The sequence below is a fragment of the Sciurus vulgaris genome (genome assembly GCF_902686455.1).
Source record: "Sciurus vulgaris genome assembly, chromosome: 9".
In the NCBI taxonomy this organism is placed as follows: Eukaryota; Metazoa; Chordata; class Mammalia; order Rodentia; family Sciuridae; genus Sciurus; species Sciurus vulgaris.
Genome location: NC_136469.1, coordinates 93,332,846 through 93,353,096, shown reverse-complemented (window position 1 = coordinate 93,353,096; position 20,251 = coordinate 93,332,846). Strand labels below are relative to the sequence as shown.

Sequence of the window (20,251 nt, the reverse complement as noted above, 5' to 3'; positions counted from 1 at the left end):
CAGGTAAATGTCACCAAATCCTTACCTCAATGCTCCAACTTTACTAGCCCACCTAGGACTGCAAATGTGATTTCTTCATTTCAACTATGAATTATTTCTAGTGTTAACAATTTTGTAAATATTATAATTGGTTATCATGTCAGATTATGAATCAAAGTCACAGCAGTACAAGCATAAATTTTAGGCATTATAAATAATCTTAAAAATTATTAACAATATACAAGGAAACTGAGATAACTAGTTTGTGATAACACAAATTTAACTCAGCATGGACTCAAGTTGTTGGAATTATTTGCTATTGTTGCTGCTGCTGTTTTCGTGATATGATTTTCATAGTTCTACATTACCTGAATTTATTTTTTAAAAGCCTTTAAAGTATATTGGAACATATTGGCCCTATCTGTCGAATATGAAGGAAGTGGAATTGCATACATGATATTGTATCTTCATTCTCATTTCTACTTTCGAAAGACAACACAATGAATGTACATGTCGGGAATGAACTTCAATACACTAATGAATAATGGTACCACAAAAATTACTGATGACTGGTAGAAGGCACTATCAACATCTGATAATATGATAGCTGCTTTTAACTTTCCAGGTTAATGACACTGCAATACCTCACTTTGGAACCACATTAAGTTTCCTGATACTAGCATTGAAATTATATATGTTATTTTTATTATAATAACCTTAATCTGTATATTTTAAGAATATAAATGAACTCAAAAATTATAAGGGGACATAAATGCAGCATACTGTCACTACTGTAAATTGCCGTTAAAATTTTCATTTTTCAATCTGGAATTAAAATAAGGCAAACAGTCAGAGATGCCTACTTAATGAAGTGAATCAGGATTATGCTCATGGTTATGCTTTTAATTGTGCAGATTGGAACGATTTGTGACACAAACTGAATTATCCTGCATTATTTGAATAATTTGTGATCACTGCAGACCCTGTGATTCATCAGCTTATCATATATTTGCATGTTATAATCAACCGAAGTCCATGCACACCTAACTATACTATAAAACTTTGCTTACAATAAAACCTTTCTCTACAGCCTTGTTGGCTGCCCTGTCCTAATGTACACAGTGTAAAATAACATGAAGGATTAAATCAGACATAAAGAATACACACACCATTTCCATTATGTGTGTCCTAGAACAAATGTTAAGAAATAAGGCTGAATTGGAATAAATTTTTTCAATAAGTTTAGATTAATAACCTACATTGTTAAATATTCATAATAATGTTTTGGGAATGTTAACGTCATGTCAGATAATTCCACAGAAAAGCAACATAAAGAGAATAAAGGTTGCTGTCCTCTTTTGTCTCTGTATTTTTGTATCTAGCTTGCTTCTAAGTAGGAGACAACTTTAGACGCAGCATAGGGACTTGCAGAACCAGGTCAGCAATCACAAGGGTGATTTTCTCAGGCTCTAAGGAAAGAGTGAGCTAATAAGATGTTATTAGTTTCATTCCTACTCGTAATAACTGGTTATAGACAGGCATATAGGATCATTTTGCTGACAAAATAGCACAAAGAAACAGATATTTGTTACAGAAAAGAACAATGATAAGTAAGAGAGAATCAGTGACTGTCATAAAAGTCAAAATGTACAAATAGTGGAACAAGTATTACTATTTTAAATAAATCAAATAGGTCAGTCAAATTGAGTGCTGTGTAAAATTCATATGTATTTATAGATCATAATTTAGAGATATGGTGAAAATTATATACTATAGCAATCATTTCATTGCAAATTTTGACAATAAAATACTTCATATTGGTAACCATTTTTATAACTAAATCAAATTTACATGGGAAACAACTTTATACTTGTGGAAATGCTTACTCATCAGAATTCCTAAAAGACACTAATTGGAATGAAGCCTACGTGCTTTTTTTTTTTTTTAAGTTGCTCTTATTGCAAAGCTGTCTATCAACAGCCTCAGGAACACTTACAGTGTATGATTCTGAACTCTCCCCACACCCATCCAGAGTTCGTACATCAGTGATAGACAGCTTCACCAGGTAGAATCATCATAATCTCTCTATGTGCAATCTGAAGTATTCCCAGTCAGCAGAAGCTGGTCTATTTAACATTAATATTAATATAAGATGTCAAACTTTGAACTGTACAGAAGCCATGGGCAAAGTGAAGCAAAGAAATCTTTTTTGCAGATAGAAGAACGAAGAAATAACAGGACAGAAGCAGGAACCAGAAAGTGAAGGAAAGCACTGTGTGATTCATCACAGGAAATTGCTCCATCCACTGGAACCATTATTTTAAGGATTCAATTAACCTGAGTTAATCTGACTTTATTTCTCTGAGTTAACAGTGAGCCTCTTTCTTTGCCTTAAGCTAGTCAGTTTATGTTACTTGCAACCAATTGAAATTTGACACAGAATAATAAATAATCAGTTATTCTTAAATGGACAACTTACAAATTTAAAATACCTCTTGAAAATTAGCTTTGTAAGATAATATTTTATTTCAACAATTTTTAATTTAATATTTCTCCCATACCAATACTCTTTAGGATTAAAATAAGAACAAAAATTGTTTTAAAAGTCAAGCTTATTGCGTATATGTCCATCATTGCAGCCTTGTTCTATATCAGGGTAAAAATGGTTTTCAAATGATAAGTATCTGCTTCATTGAATAAATACCAAAATATCAAAAGAACAGAAATCAAGAGGAAGGATAACAACATCACACATTCAGTGCTTAACATGTTCAGGCATTGTGTTAAACACTGAATAATTATCTCATTCTAATCCTTAAAATAATTTGTCCATAGGTAGTATTATATATAACTTAGAGATAAAAAAATGGAGAAACAGATTAACTAGCTTGTTATATGTCAGGTAACTCTTGTTCAAACAAGAGTTTGGAACTGGATTACCTTATTTCAGTGTCTCTGTGTTAATTATATTGCCTCCTAGGAGACAAATATTTATATGTTAGTAATTTTGATTAAACTTAATGGAAAATTCGTATGTTTGTGGGAGTTGCATATTTTAAACTCTAGGAAACCCAATCAAAATTTATCTATTTTAATAGTTGAGGTGAGAAACTGAGTCCAGTTTACAACTTTAATATCAGCACTTAAAAGAATAAGCACTTTTGGTAAAATAATTTTTATAACTTAATAAAATATTCTTAGCATGGCTTTATATTACACCAAATAAACAGAAATCTCTAAATCCAAATTTGGACATTTTGTTTTGATACTTAGTATTGAATCCAGGGATACTTTAAAATGGACCTATACCCCCAATGCTTTTCATTTTTTATTTTGAAACAGGGTCTCGAAAAATTGCTGAGACTGGCCTTGAACTTATAAGCCTCCTCCCTCAATCTCCCAAATCACTAAGATTACAGTTGTGCATCATGGTGCCTGGCTAAATTTTGACATTTTTATACTATTTCATTGTTAGCTAAAGTAATATAAATTTTTTTGTTTTTGTTTTTGCGGTACTGGGGATCGAACTCATGGCCTTGCGCTTGTGAGGCAAGCACTCTACCAGCTGAGCTCTCTCCCTAGCCCAATATGCATCATTTTGGATTAAAATAATCAACAACTAGCACTCCTGTAATGCCAGTAGCTTGTTACTCTGAGTCAAGAGAATTGCAAGTTCAAAGCCAGCCTCAGCAACTTAGCAAGGCCCCAAGCAACTTAGAAAACCCTGTCTCAAAATAAAAAAAATAAAAAACAGGCAGGGGATGTCGCTCAGAGGTTAAGCATCCCTGTGGTCAATCCCCAGTAGAAAAATAAATACTTAAATACATAGACTATCCAACAACTGTCTAAAAAGCTAGACAACTATTGTGTATCAACCAGCAACAGATATGAGTTATATTAGAGGCATATCAATTTATATTAGAGGCATAGTAATTTGTATGGAAACTTTGTATGTATGTTGTGCAAGATGCATATTTAAAACTAGAGATAAATAAAAAATATTTTTAGAGCAGTTCATAGTATTCACATAAACAATGAATTACACTACAAATATCTAACTTTCAGTGTGTTCAATGCATACTAAGAGCTACATTGATTCAGCCTAGGAAGTGGTCACCCTTCTAGGTAATAATGAAAGGTTTCATGTTGTATACTTTGAGCTGGGCCTTGAAAACAATTAGCATTAAGATGGGTTGCATGGAGAGTGAGAAAGATTATTTAAGGAAATTTGTACAAAATACTAGAGGTAAAAATTTATATGAACCCTTTTGAGGATTACGGAAGAGAGAAATCAGTTCATTTGGAAGAAAGTGTGATGGGATATAAGATCACAAAGACAGCAGAGGCTTGGCTCCAAAGGACCAAAATTCCAGGCTGAGCAGTTTGGACCATCATTTTCTACATTAGTGCAAGCACTGAATAGCATAAAGGGGAAAAAAGAGAACAAGGCAATGAATAGTAAAAGCCTCAGAAAACTTCAAACACGAGAGGAGTCTTGAGCATTCTCTCTCCCCCTGCTGCCTTTAATGGAAATAATCAACAGGAATGCTGGATGATTACAGTATATTTTTTCTCTGTGGGAGAAGGAGATTATGTACTCAGAACCATAAAGCATTTGCTTGCAAAATTAATTCAAATTGACTTGCATGGGAGTACTGTCATATGAATTGAAAACAGCTGAAGGATGGTTTAAAAAAAAAAGGGGGGGAATCATGATAAACAGCAATCAAACCACTTGGAGAAATACCTGGTGTCTGGGCCCCAGGAACCTCAGCAGGGCCCAGATTTATTTAGCATCTTCATTAATGAATGGGAAGATGAGAGCAGAAATAATAATAATAATTATTATTATTATATTCACATATAGAAAGTGATGCAAATATCAAGAGAAACGCAGAATTCTTTTCATATGATAAAGGATTTTAGACCCAGATTTTTCATGGACTACATCATTTGGCTGAGAATTATCTAAACAAATATCTACAAATTTCCTTATACTATATAATGGGGAAAACAAAACATTAGAATCCAATATGAAAGAGGTAGGAATTATACTGGGAAATGGTCATTTGGTAAATGCATATGCACAGGTGCCTAACGTCAGAGGTGAAGTAATAGCAACTTGCACATTATTCTTCAGAAATGGCCTGGAATCTGCTCACATTTATGCCTACAAAACGGGAAAAAGCAATTCAAAGAAGAAACAAATCAGAAGAGGTAAGAGCTGGATGTAGAGTTAGGCAAAGTAACAAGTATGGAATCTGTACACATTGTAACATTTTTCCCTCAGGAAAAAAAAAGAAAAATTGATGCAATAGAGGAAAAGATCATCACAAAATAATCTACTAACAAGGAGGAAGATAGTTCATCTCTAAGCTATATTTTCCTAAAAGAAGTAGAATGCAAGTTGGAATCTAAATGGAACGTTTAGCTAGCCAATTGCAAGTGGGCTAAAAGAGAAGGGTTCATTTTCCAGCTTATGCATATAAGTTGCCCTATAATGTGGAAAAAGTGTTTTGGGAGCTGCTAAAGAAATAAATATTCATATTATTTCATAATGACTTTAAATACATAATTAGATTGAACCTAGTGAACAAATACATGTCGATCCTGTTTTGCAAGAATATACTGTGACTACTGCTAATTCATTCCACATACTGTCATATATCAAACACCAAATACAACATTTGCCTCATATGCAGAAGAAGCAAAGCTGGACATTTTAAAGAACTTCCTTCGTAATTGCTAAGTTTCCATGTGGGAATTGTAAATGCAAAATTTTGTGTCAGTGTAGGCTTAATGATTATGTTGAATTCCTTAAATTATTTATCTTAATTACCATACAGATTGGATGTGCGTTTTTGTTTTTGTTTTTGTTTTAAATGAATATAAAGCTACTTTGGATCAGGCATGTTTTTCATTATAGTAGCAGTTGCATTATATATTGTAATACCCATTCCCTTTAGAATTCTTTTCTATCACTGTCCAAGAAAAGAGCTTTTCTATATCCACTAATGTGTTCTTTTTTACCCACTTCAGTATTACTTTAATCTTTATTAGCCTCTCTATGCTTGGTGTGGGCCTCAGTGCTTGTCTTTATCTTTATTCTCCTTCAGTAGGTGGCAAATCCAAAATATAGTTCTGGCAAGTCACTGTGATCATAAGCAAAATATAAGAGAGGAGTAGTGTTCAAATATTTCTCCTAGTTTTTTGTCTTTAATTTTGGAGCCAGGAAATCACACACACACACACACACACACACACACACACACACACAAACTAAGCATCAGAATGGAAAATTCAGTTTAATTTTTCTTAGCTCAGAAGAACCAACAAAAGACATTAATGATGTATTTACCATCCATTTTGAGTAATTTAAAACCTGGGCTATCTTCAACTTAAAAATAAGTGCACAGGTTTTTCATCTCAAAAAATTCAGAATATAGAACAAAGTGACAATTAAAAAAAAAAAAAATCCCTAAACACCTACTTTGACATAACATCTACGTAGGGCTATTCTTTTTTCTTTCTCAGACAAAGATAAAGTTATTCTTTTTCACTTTGGAACAAATATGACTTGTCAATAATTCTGAAGTCTGCCTTAAATGAATAAATTACTGTGAATGATTCTAATAGCCACTCAAATCATAAGATTAAAAATAATGTTTATTCTTTTTATTTGACTGGGAGATGAAAATATAGCAATAACAAAAATAGAGCATGCAATACAACTCAGTGGAGAGGCTCAGGGGAGTAGAGAGGCTCCCCTGCTGTGCGCTCCAGGAAGTACAGAAAGCCCAGTGGGGAAAGGCTGTTTCCACCAAATCAAAGGAGTCAGGTGTATCTTGTGCCATCTATAACAACAGTATGTGGAAAGAAAAAGCAATGGTGGAATTTCAAAGATGTAAGTGCATAACCTGTTCTAAACAAAAACTATAACCATTAATTTTATTCTCCTAAGAATAAGTCTTGAAAACACTTGCTAAGAATTTCCAGGAAACAATTATGTTTATATGTCCATGCTTAGACTATAGAGATTAGTCAAGATTAAACGATCCAGCAGGTGACTGAAGTAACTTTAGTGTAATTAAAAGGAAGCAAAATACATCTGCAGGGTGTGTACAAGTTGGTAAAGCTGTAAATATGAAATTGGTAGTTTAAGGGTTGAAAGAAAAAAAAGAGGAAAATCTAAAATGATGAAGTATTTCAGAAAGAGTCTTTAGGTTACCTGTTATTCAACAAAATTAGTATAACAGAAAATTGAGATCAATGTATTACTGTGACATTTATTAATCTTTTCTAAATACTTCCATAATTTGAACTGAAATTAGATCTGTATGAAGGACAACTTTTTCCTTTAAATAAAAATATTTATATATTTAAGTTTCATTTATTTGTTTTTTTCTCTAAAGTCTAGACTTGGAATTTGCTATGATATATTTGAGAAGGTGGAGTTTGCAGAAATGCAGTTCTTAGGTTTATAAACAGTTAAAATTTAAATGGCATCTAGCAAAATAGAGAGATAGTCTATGATGGAAATAAGTGCATCATCAAGCCAGAAAAGACAGGGCAGTATTAAATACATATTGCTAAAGTGAAGGATCCCAACGGTATAACATTTAGAAAATGTAGAACTATAGAGACAGTAAAAAGAATAGTATTTTTCAGGGATAGGTGGAGAGAAGGGATGAATGCTTGGAGCACAGAATGCTTTTATGGCAATAAAACTTTTGGGTGATTCTATTATTGGTAAATAAATGTTAATAGATATTCATCAAAATTCATAGAATTTACAACAGGAGTGAACTTAATGCAAACTATGTAAGTTACTTAATAGCTAAGTATCAATACTGGCTCATCATTTATAACAAATGTACTCCATGAAAGCAATATATTAGTAGTAAAAACAGAGTGGGGAGGAAGCTGGGATGGTATACAGGAACTCCTTATGTCTTCTGTTGACTTTTCTGCACATTTTTTTTAAAAAAGCCTATTAACTTAAAAATAAAATAACCTTAAAGTTTACAAATACTTTAAAATGAAATGTGGTGAAAATATAAGTAATAAAAAATGAATCTCAAGGCCTCCTTATCATGTAGCCCCATCACTAGAATCTAATAATAAACTCACTTTTATTGCTGAACTGTGTTCTAGTTGGTTAAGACTGAAAAACTGTGAATCCCAACATAATTTTTTTTTTAAAAAAGTTGGGACCTGGAAGAAAAAAATATTTACTCAAATAAGCAGTGAAATTTAGAATTAAAATTAACTACTATACTGATGTCAGTATGTGTTTTGCTTGTTTTTCTTTTTACAATAAGACATCAGCCTTTCTATTTATTGAATGGTTTAGGGATTACATGACGCATTAAATACATTATCTTATTTTGTCCTAAAAATAACAATATGAGATATATGACATAGTAGCCACTCTCCCTGCTTAAGAGAAAGGAAAGCTGAGATTCAGAAAACCCCATAAAGTTACAATGAATTTGAAAAGAATGAATGCCATCTGCTCTGGCCCATTTAAAATTTTCTCTGAGGTGACTTTCTTCTCCAGCACCAATTCCTCTTTTGTATGAACTACTCTACAAAATCTTCTCATGTCTCTAAAGATCTTACTTTTTTACAGTAGCTCATTTTCGGTTTCAAATAACCAGTATCCTGAGAAATCTGGGATTAAACCAGATTCAGTCTTACCAAGTACAGAATCTTGGGTAAGTTACTCACCCTAACTAGCCTCATTTTCCTCATCTACAAAAAGAATGCTAATTACCTCTTTGTGCATTGCCCTTGTTAGGATTAAATGTTAATTGCATATATACACATACAGGAAGTGTTGCTTTTTTTTCATAGCAAGACTAAATTGGAAGTAAATATTAATCACATATATTCATGTCCTTGAAGTGTGTGTGTGTATATATATATATATTTTTTTTTTTTTTTCCATAGCAGGCAGAATTAGAAAGAATGATATGACAGTGCATGTGTAAATAAAAAAGACATGCTTTGCCTAAATATATGATAAACTGCTATAGTGACCTTAAACAAATATTATCACCTCTTTACCACTTTTGTACTTATATGGAGAGAAAAGACAAGACTAGTAAACATTTTATTTACCACCTTCTTCTCTGATTACTCATTCACAGAATCATGAGCTCACTCAGGCTCCAGGAAGTCAGGGATTTTGTTTTTCTTTTCTGCCACAGTCCCAGAGCCTACAAGAGTGATGGTTATATACTCAGTGCCCAATAAAAGTCTGTTGAATGAATAAATGCAGAAAATTTACATAAAATCTATTGTGACCTAGTACTTCTAGGTATGTCTGGGATGAAAAAGGGAAGAAAAGTTAAATTTACTATCATGAAAAAGACACATACACACAAATAGATAAAAACAAACCGTTGACCCCATATACAATGACTAGAAAGAATGTTAATGCCCAAATTCAAATGATACGTCGTAGTTAAGGACTCAAACACAAACTAGAAGGAAATAATTTCAGCAGGTACTCATCAGAGGAAAAGAAAATTCAACAAAGTCCTTCCTAAAACAAAGGAAATCTGGATGCTTGCGCAAAATCAAAATAATAACTCTTCAACAGTTACAAAGGGTACATATGGATATTTAAATGAATGGGCATGTTAGATGGAAAAAGAGTCATACAGGAGAATTTGCTTAATTTCTTTAAACTGTAGTTTTCACTCCACTTAGGACCATTGAGGCCATGGAAAGCTTTTTGATATAGTTTTCTGAAACATCTGAATAAACAGAGAAACTGCAAATTCAGATTCTATATGAAAGTCTCCAATCTTTAAGCACTGACAATGAATTCATAAATGCATACGTATATGCAAAAACAAATTAACAAACTAAATAAATTATGGACTGGTGGAACTCTTGGTATGAAAAGAACAGAAACACAAAACAAAGTCAGAACAAAACAAAACAAACAAACAGAAAATAGCATTTATTGGCTGCCAAAACTGTGCCAATTTCTTTCCTGGATCACACTTGTTTAGTCTTTATTATAAAACTACACCTGAGTAATTTATGCTCCATTTTATAAATTAAAAAAAAAAGTTTTCCTTGCAATAAATATTTATTGGAGTTCTACTACAAGCCAGGAACTAAGCCAAGTTTAGAAAAACAGTAGAATAGTAAATATGAAATAGCTATAAGAAGCCAAGAAGCTTATAATGTAAAAAAGAGGATGAACACAAAGTACTAATGTGAAATGACTGTTTCTAACACATGTATGTACATGTGCATGACTACGAGGAAATAATAAATAATGGCAGTGTTTCCTTTACATCTTTGCCTAATCCTTAGACCCAGACTTGGAGAAGTGTTTTGTTTTTTTTTTTTTTTTTTTTTTTTTTTAATAGTCTAAAGAAATGAAAATATTCATCCCTGTAATGGTTTGGATGTAAGGTGTTTCCAAAAGTCCCTGTTTTAATGCAGGATTGTTCAGAGATGAAATTATTAGGTTATGAGAGTTGTAACCCAATCAGTTCATTCTAGTGTCAATTGACTGACAGGGTGGTAACTGTATGCAGGTACGGTTTGGCCAGAGATGGATCACTAGGAGTATGCCCTGGAAGTGTGCATCTTCCCTGAAGCCCCTTTCCCTCTCTCTCAGTACTTCCAGGCTGCCATGAACTGAGAAGCTTCCCTCTGTCACAATGTTCTGCCTCATCTCAGGCCCACAGCAATGGAGTTGGCCAAACATGGTCTGAATCTCTGAAACTGTGAGCCAAAATAAACTTTTCCTTCTCCAAGTTGTTCTGGTCAGGTATTTTTATCACAGTGACCAAAATTGGTACCAAGAAGTGAGGAGTCTTTGCTGTGACAAACCTGAAAATGTGGTTCGGATCATTTTGAAACTGGTTTGCAAGAGAAGTTTGGAAAAGTTTAGATGAAGGCTGGAGAAGCCTTAGAATGTAAAAAGATTAATAGGCAATTCTTGTGGGAACTCAGAAGACCCAAATGCCAAGAACAATGCAAAAAATGCAACCTGTGCTCATGAAGTTTCAGAGGAGAACAAGGGCTTTACTGGGGATTAGAGCAGAGGCATTCTCACAAAGTTGACCACACTTTGGTCATGTTCTGAGACTTTCAGCAAGTCTACATTTAAAGGTGACGGACTAAGTTAGAGGAGAAAATTTCAACACAGCACAGCATTCCGACTATGGCATGAATATTGCAGGCACAATTTAGCCAGGTTTACTATGAGACTCAGAACCACAAATTAAAGAAGGAAGATTTTTAAAACTTAACAGTTTGGCCAGAAAAGTGAGCGGAAACTGGGGTCAATGAAGGTGTGGTTGTGGCAGAGATTATTGCCAATAATCTGTTAAGTACTTTGCCTAGAGACAAAAGGAAATACGCCTTGAGGGCTTCTCAGAAATCAGCAAGAACACATCTATAGCAGGATCAAAGTATAGAAGTGAAAACTCATTTAAAAGACTATGGTACCTGTAATCCCAGCAGCTCCAGAGGCTTAGGTAGGAGGATCACAAGTTCAAAGCCAGCCTCAGTAAAAATGAGGTGCTAGCAACTCAGTGAGACCCAGTCTCTAAATAAAATACAAAATAGGGCTGGGGTTGTGGTTTAGTGGTTGAGTGCCCCTGAGTTCAATACTTGGTACCCCCCCCCAAAAAAATGATCGTGGGAGCACCCCTCTTGCACAGGGGGCCTCTGAGGTTGTATTACCATGCTCAGCTGCTCAGGTACTCAGGCCACTGCAGCTGTGTTCCCATGTGGCATAATTAATGCTCAGTTTGTTGATAGACCTTGGCATCATCCACATGGCGCTGGTTTTATAGGAATGCAAGATGCTGAATTTAGAGGTGTGGGGAGGATTCCACCGAGATTTCAAAAGCATGAAAGGCCAGGCAAAGTGTAGCAGAATCAGCATTCCTGCGTACTGTCTGTGAAAGAGTGATGTGAGAAGCTGTGAACATGAACCTAAAGCTGTAATAGAAACCCCTGTGATAAAAAGATGTCAGTAATATGAACATATGCTAAGAGAGGTGCTGTGTGAGGACAAAATCAATCTAAAGGTTGATGGACTACAATCAGCAAGGTCAAAGGTATGGGGCTGCCAAAGTCCTTTGGAGATCACATCTTGCCACCCACCATATGCTCCAGATGGCAGATGTAGAGATGCAGAAAATGTTTGCCCAGCTGGTTTTCAGGCTAGTCTTGGTCCTGTCCATTCTTTCTATACACCTATTCCTTCCTTTTGGAATCAGAATGTATATTAGCTTTAGGTAAGTTGCTTTTGACTTTGCCTTGAGTCTCCATGGAGATTTTGAATTTGGACTTTTGGGCAGTGCTTGAACTGTTAAGACTGGGGACTCATGGGAATAGACTGAATGCATTTTACATTGTGAAATGAACAGGATCTTTTGGGGTCCAGGAGAAGAGTGTTATGACACTATATTAATACAGGAATATTCAGAGGTGAAATTATTAGATTTTGAAAGCTGTAGCATAATCAATTAATTCATTCTAGTTTAACTGTGTGGAAACTATAGGCAGGTAGGGTACAGTTGGAAAAGGTGGTTAATTTGGGGTATTCCCTGGAAAGGTTTACATTTTCTGCGTCTCCTTTTCCCTTCTCTGCTTCCTGGATTCCATAAGCTGAGCCATTTTCCTCCAACATGCCTTTCTGCTGTGATGTTCTGCCCCACAGCAATGGAGTTTGCAGACTATTGGCTGAACCTCTGAAACAATGAGTTCAAAATAAACTTTTCTTCTTCCAAGTTTTTAAAGTCATGTATTTTGGTCACAGCAATGAAAAAGTAATTAACATAATCCCTAAGGACTGACATTCAGGAGAATAATCTGAAAAAAGTGAAGAAAGTATAGTACCTTCAATCAAATATTTACATATTCATTTCTTTATTTTGTATGGTTTTTAAATTCCCACAACACTAACTGAACTTGTGTGTGTGTGTGTGTGTGTGTGTGTGTGTGTGTGTGTGTGTGAACGCGCGCGCCAGACCATATCCCCATTATTGGGAACAGAATGTTTTCTCTGATATGCGGATGCTAATTGCCAATAAGGTAGGGGGGGCTAGGGAAGAATAGAGGTACTTTGGACTAGACAGAGGGGAATGAAAGGAGGGGGGAGGGTATAAGGGTAGGAAGGATAGTAGAATGAATCGGACATTATTACCCTATATGCATTTTATGATTACACGACCAGTTTAACTCTACATCATGTACAACTAGAAGAAAGAGAAGTTATACTGCATTTATGTATAATGTGTCAAAATGCATTCCACTGTTATGTATAACTAATTAGAAAAAAAATTGGTTCAGCTTAGACAAGGAATGCTATTTAAAGAAAAAAATCATTGAGTAATATAAACCTAAATAAGCTTTTCATTAAAACATAAAAGGATAATTAACAGTGTCTCTAGAATAGACTCCATTGCTTAGTAAAGTGTAAATATTTCTTGAATGAATAAAGCAATAAGATTAAGTTATATCAGACCCTTGTCTTGGTCAATTTTATATGAATTATAGAATTGACATAATATCTTACATGAAGTTAACATTAAAGGTTACCTATTGAAAAAAATTATACTTTATTTCTTTAAAACAATGTTAACATGAAATTGATACTAGTTGAATTTGAGATGAAATGATTGCTAAAGTTTGTCTATGAAAGCATAAATCAAACAGGAGCACTGTGTTGCTTTTACTGAAATACAGTTATGTGCCCCATAACCAGGTTGCAATTAAAGATGGATCAGATATATGATGGTGGCCCCATAACATGACACTGCCCAGTGACATCATAGCCAATTTAGTTTGTATAAGTACATGCTGTGATGTTAGTACAATAACGAAATCACAAAATGACACATTTCTCAAATTGTATGTCCATCATTAAATGATGCATGATCACACTGATCAAATCATAAAATTATAAGTAAACTATTCTAAAATCAACTATTACTTAAATGCATTCATCAAACCTAAGGGAAAATATATCATTTATAAGATAATTTTCTCTCTGAAAATGAAGTAAAGAGGATTAAAGAAAAAATTTTTGAAGGTAAATTAAGATACAGTTCCCTCAGAGAAATGGTTAGGTTCCATAAGAGAATAATCTATTTCTAAAATTCTATTTCCAGTAGGAAAAAAGTATTTATTTTTGATCATTTATATTCTTGCAGATTTTATTTATTTGAGGGACAACTTTGCTGGATGTAGAATTTTTGCTTTGACGGCTTGTTAGCATTTTGAATGTCATTCCACCACCCTCTGGACCCCACTATTTGTAAAGAAAAATCAACTGTTAATAGTATGTTAAGGATTTATTTAATATGCTTCCCTCTTGCTGCTCTTAAGATTCTTTCTCTTTGACTTTATACAGTTTAATGACGATTTAGTGGTATAGGGATTTCAGGTTAGTCAAGGTACAGAGGAGAAAAAGTCCTTTGAGTAGAGTGAACTCCTCAGGACAAGAGGTGCTCTGTTTGAATACCTTAGAGATGTTCTGCAACTGCTGTCCTTGAGGCCTGGAGATCTTATCTTATTATAATAACCTTTGGTAGTAGTGGACTCTGAGAAGCAAGCAAGTTATGTGATCTGCACATGTGCAAAGCTAACTGTACTATGTAACCTAGATAACTTGATATGACCCTGGCATAGATAATAAACTGGACTGGCTTTCCCATGGAAGCCACTTCTTACTCTTCACCATCCTCTGTGCTTGCCTCTTTATTGCTCTCCCCTTAACCCTTATAGCTGGCCCCCAGTTAACCTTTACATAGTGGTAGATCTGTTTGAGTTTCTTCTACTTGTGTTTATTGAGTCTCCTAAATATGTGTATTGATGTCTTATCAAATCTGGGAAATTTATGTACATTAATTCTCCAAATATTTATTCAGACCATTTTGACCTCTCTTTGTCTGAAATTCCTATTTTATCTCTGCTCTTCCTCCAAGTCTCTTAATTTCATTCTCCTGGATCCCAGTGGTTCCATCTTTAAGGTTACTGGTCCTTCTGCCCCTGTAATCTGCTGTTAAGCCTCTATAATATATTTTTCATTTCTGTTTTGATATGTTTCAACTCTCTAGTTTTTTAAGTATTTTCTATATCTTTACTGACAAGTTGAATTAGATAAGACATCAATGATATATTTTCTTCAATTCTTTGGACACATTTTATTTTAGTTTTTTGAACATATAATTGCCAATTAAAGCCTTTATCTAGTATGTCAAACATCTGGAATCCTCAATATAATTTTGATGGATTTTATTATATGTATTGGTCACATTCTCTTATTTCTTTGCATGTCTCCATGGTTTTGTACAAAAAACTAGGCATATAGAATACTACAATGTGTCAATTCTGCAAATTGTATTCCCCCATATTCCAGGGTTCATTTTTGTTTGTCTATTTAATGACATTACTAAACTAATTCTGTAACCCTTATATTCTTTACCATGAGTTGCCATCAAAGTTATTGTTTAATTTAATTGTCAGTTAATAGTTGGCAGATATTCAAAACAAAACAAACAAACAAACAAACCAAAACTTTAGACCAATAAGTGTCCTCATCTTTGCCAGAGTCTGTTTTTCAATTTTCTCATGACTTTTGCCAAGGAAGAGCTTGGAAACTCTTACTCCACAATTTTTGTTCATATCATTCATCTAATATTATGTTGCTTATCTAATCACACTAAAAACAAGCTACTCAAAATATGTTGAAAGTTTATATATTCCTTGTAATAATTGTATATACTGCAAACACTCATTTTTCTTTAAAATATAATAAATTTCCATTATCTCACATTTGAATGATATTTTAAAAAATACAATGTGTAGATACCACACATCTACCTCACAGTTTGAAAAATGCACATTCATTCAACTCTTCTAAATTAACTTGTCTTTCTTCACTATTAACATCAGATATAGCTATGTCAAAGGAAATATCATGCATAAAAAGTTAGGACAATCTTGATAAACATATACATTGTTTAAAAGACTGAAAAACAAAAACAGCACTATTCCAACAATTATAAGAAACAAAAACAAAACACATAGTTGTTGGAAGGTTTAGAAAGAACTGAGCCCTTATACAGAGGGATTTTATTTTTTACAAACAGATCATTTACAACATTACATAATATCCCCACAAATTCCTAGTTCCAAGAGTAACCACACCAGCATACCTAAACTTTCACATGTACAACTCTGTCAAAGCTACTGAGTAACTTCTCAGTGGAAACATGAAAAAAACAGAAAACTAAATTACAAGACAATATCTCATATTTTCTCAGAATCTAAAAATTTAATTTCAACCTGTCAGCCAGCTTCTCAGAGAAAGCATTTAAAATACATATTCAATAAAACATTTTTAATATATAAAAAGATGGAGTACAAAAATGCATGTTTAGGTACTTATAGTTCGGTGTTAGCCAACCATCTATTTCTATAAGGGTGATGATAAGGGAAAAAAAGAAAAAAACTCAAAAGAGGGAATAAAGAAAGAGGGAAGACCACAAGAAAGTTAAAGAAGGAAGCACCTTAAGGTAATATAGACCATTAAGTTGACACTGACTATATCCAGATCATACTTTTTTTTTCTTTAGTTGTACTTTGAAGTTCTTATATCTTAACACTCTACTAGTATTAACTTTTTTGGAGGGGTAGCGGGGGTACCAGGGATTGAACTCAGGGGCACTCAACCACTGAGCCACATCCCCAACCCTATTTTACATTTTGTTTAGAGTCAGGGTCTCACTGAGTTGCTTAGCACCTCGCTTTTGCTGAGACTGGCTTTAAACTCACAATCTTCCTGACTCAGTCTCTGGAGCCACTGGGATTACAGCCATGTGCCACTACACCCATCTAGTAATTTTTTTATATCACAACTCTAAATGCAACCATAAATTTGTTGTTGCAGTACTATGGATTGAACACAAGATCCTGCACATGTAGGCAAATGCCAAGCATGAACTAACATCCCCAGCAAACAACCACAATTTTTAACAAGGGAAAAGAAATTCCAGATTAGTGAAATAAAAGAAAGCTGACAGATTAGATGTTAACATATAATTATAAGTTAAAACAATTAATACTACTTGTTTTACTTCTGTAAACTTTTCTTAGTACTGATAAATGTACCTTAGAACTGATTAGTATACCTGATTTTCTTAGTAATTTGCCAAACAAAAGTAAACAGTTTGGATGCTTGGTATTGATATTAAGAGAGTAGATATATTCCCTAACTTAAATTAAAATTAACTTTCCACATCATATAAAATAATTTTAGTGTAAAACTTTCCAAACTGATTGCATATATATTTTATTAAAAATTTTGAATGTTCAAATTGTTTAAATATTTTTCTTTAAATGTAGGATTGAAAACATTATTTGTCTTTGTGATAACAGAGTTTGATAGATTGTAGCTTTAGCTAGCAAATTAGAAAATATTAAAATACTTAGTTATTAGTTAATACAAAGTTCTCAGTTTAAATTTTTATAATATAATATTCATGAAACATAATATTTTAGCATAGTATGATTTCATATCATAATATTTTTCTTATATTTTAATTTTCTACCTGATAATATGGATTTGTATTTAATTAAGCAGAATATAATGAAGTACTTAACATAATCTATGCAGAAAGATTGTTAGTATTAAAAATGTTATATGCATGTACAAATATGTCCTACTGATATCCACTATTCTATATGTTATGTGCACCAAAAAAGGAAGAAGAAAATTTCATTTTCCAATTAAAATTTTGTATTATCCCAGTTCTACAGGGTAAATCTATCAGATCTAACATACACACTCTGATTATTTTAAGAATTACAAAGAATTTACATACCAAGAAAAAACACTTTGAGATTATTGTTTAAAAAAAAAGACATCTAATTTCTTTTACCAACAGATTAATTTTATTTGTAATATGCACCAATAAAATAAAAAGCATTGTTAATTATAATAATCTTCCAATGAAACCATCTTTTCTGAGCAGTTTTCAGTGAAGAAAAATTCTAAATTGGAAAACAACCTTTGAATGCTGACCAGGTTGATAATCTGAAAAATATTTTAACCTCGGTGGAATTTAAATGAATTTCCTATAAAATTGTCATTCCATAATTCTGTAAGTAAAACAGTTTTCCCAGTTTTGAATTAACACTGGCTATAGAAATATCAAATTTTATTTCCTATAAAATATAACCATTATAATGACAAATCAGCAGAAAATTAAGTACTCCCTTTTATATATAAATTAATTATAAAAATTTGTTGGTTGCTTCAATCTGAAAATTCCTGAATGCTTACTTCGTATATTTTATGGAGAAAAATACTGAGAGAGGAAAATAATATATTTGATATTCGTTCATTGAAAGCCTTTCTCTATTGATCCCCTCCCTCAAAATACCCTTCTCTCTTAATGAACACATTCAGTGAACTTTCAATCCCCTGTGATTTAACATGATGCTTCTGCATTTAGTTTAAGTTTTTGTGAAAATTTAATAAAATCTTACCCCATTTTTTGGAAAAGCAATCCATCCCAGGTCCCCCATAACAGTGCGTGAATCCAATAAATTCACTGAAAAAGAAATAACAAAAAGATGAGTGAAATATATAATATCTCTCTATTTTGATAGTGTGAGTACCATGATATATGCATACCCAAAATTATAGCAGCACAATTGACAGTAGCCAGACTATGGAACCAGCCTAGATGTCCATCAACACATGAATGGATAAAGATAATGTGGTATATATACATAATGGAGTTTTATTCAGTCATAAAGAAAAAGGAAATTAAGCCATTTGCAGGAAAATGGATGGAACTAGAGACCATTATGTTATGGAATAAGTCAAATTCAGAAGGTCAAGAGTTGTATGTTTTCTCTCATATGCAGAAGCTTGAGAGAAAAAAGGAAAAGAATTCACAGTGAGATAAGTACAGCAAAGGCACCAAGGAGTGAAGTTGGGGAGGAAGAGGAGAAGTGGTGGGGAGTGATATTGGCCAAAGTATATTGTTATATTGTGTGCATGTATGAATATGTAAAAAAATCCCACCATTATGTGCATCTATAATGCACCAATCGAAAAAAGAAAAGAACAAGGGACAAAAAGTACATATTGTTTGAATAATAAATTAGATTAAGCTTTCACTGTGATGATCCAAGAGGTACAGTTTGTAGAATATGTTATTGAAATACAAGAGAGCAACTGATTTTCAATAAACAGAGAACAATTACAACAAAAATGTAAAAAGACGCCCATTACCCTAGAATTTTTTCTGCCCAATAAGAGTAAAGAAGATCAAATGATAAGAAAAAGAAAAAAATGAAAGAAATGCCAACAAAAACTATAGGTCCATGTAGCTCTGTTAAAGGCGCAACGTTTGGGGATTAAGCCACAGCCATAAAATTGCAGCTAAATACACTTTATTCTCTTCCGGAAAGTGTTTATGAAGCAATTAACAAATAATTTACATTATACAGCAATAAACTATTCCCAAGCTTGTAACATTGTTTGTGATATTAACCGAAATCTGTAATCCAAATTGCCAAGTTTAATTAAGAAATAAATCTACACACCCTTAAACAAGACAAGAAAACTGTAGCAGTTCTTGGGGTTGTTGCTATAGTTAAGAACATACTGCATTCCTAAAGATATCGTCTACTTAGATGTGACTGCTTCATTTGGAACACTCATATCTGCTATATCTGGAAGGCCTAAGATACTTAGGAATTCCAGAGTGGCACTCTAATATCATCATTATAAAGGAAGCCATGGGTGAATATATATGCAAACATGCACATAAACTCACACAGATATATACACACATACATATACACATGTAAACATGGTCCTTGAATACTGTCTCTGGGAAATCACACTAGTTTAAATGGAACAGTCTAGTCAAATGCTTTAGGACTTGGGTCATCGTTCATTGCCTAAGTTATTATATTTAACTGACACAGATGCACTTGGCCCACTGTACAACTGATTCACTTTGAATGAACATGGAACATACCCAAAAGGGAACCACATGGGTTATTCCTGGTCAGAGGTATTAAAGTTTCATAAACCACATTCAAAGGCCAGAAATTTGAAATCATTGATTCAAAAAAAAAAAAAAAAAAATTCCATCTGCAAATATAAGCCTGAAGTACCAAAAAAAAAAATAACAGTTGATAGGCTGGAAAATGTGTTGTTATACTTTATAAAAGAATATAAGACAAAATCATTATGACTGAG

At 33.2% G+C, this 20,251-nt stretch overlaps 1 protein-coding gene across 10 annotated transcripts in view; it reads right to left on the bottom strand.

Moving 5' to 3' along the window:
- Window positions 1-20,251, bottom strand: part of EPHA5 (EPH receptor A5) — a 337,472-nt gene that overhangs the window by 290,695 nt on the left and 26,526 nt on the right. For all 10 annotated transcript variants that reach the window (XM_079152970.1, XM_079152972.1, XM_079152971.1 and 7 more), the window contains exon 2: window positions 18,520-18,584. In XM_079152970.1, the coding sequence (XP_079009096.1) occupies window positions 18,520-18,584 (65 nt within the window). The remainder of the gene's footprint in view (window positions 1-18,519; window positions 18,585-20,251) is intronic.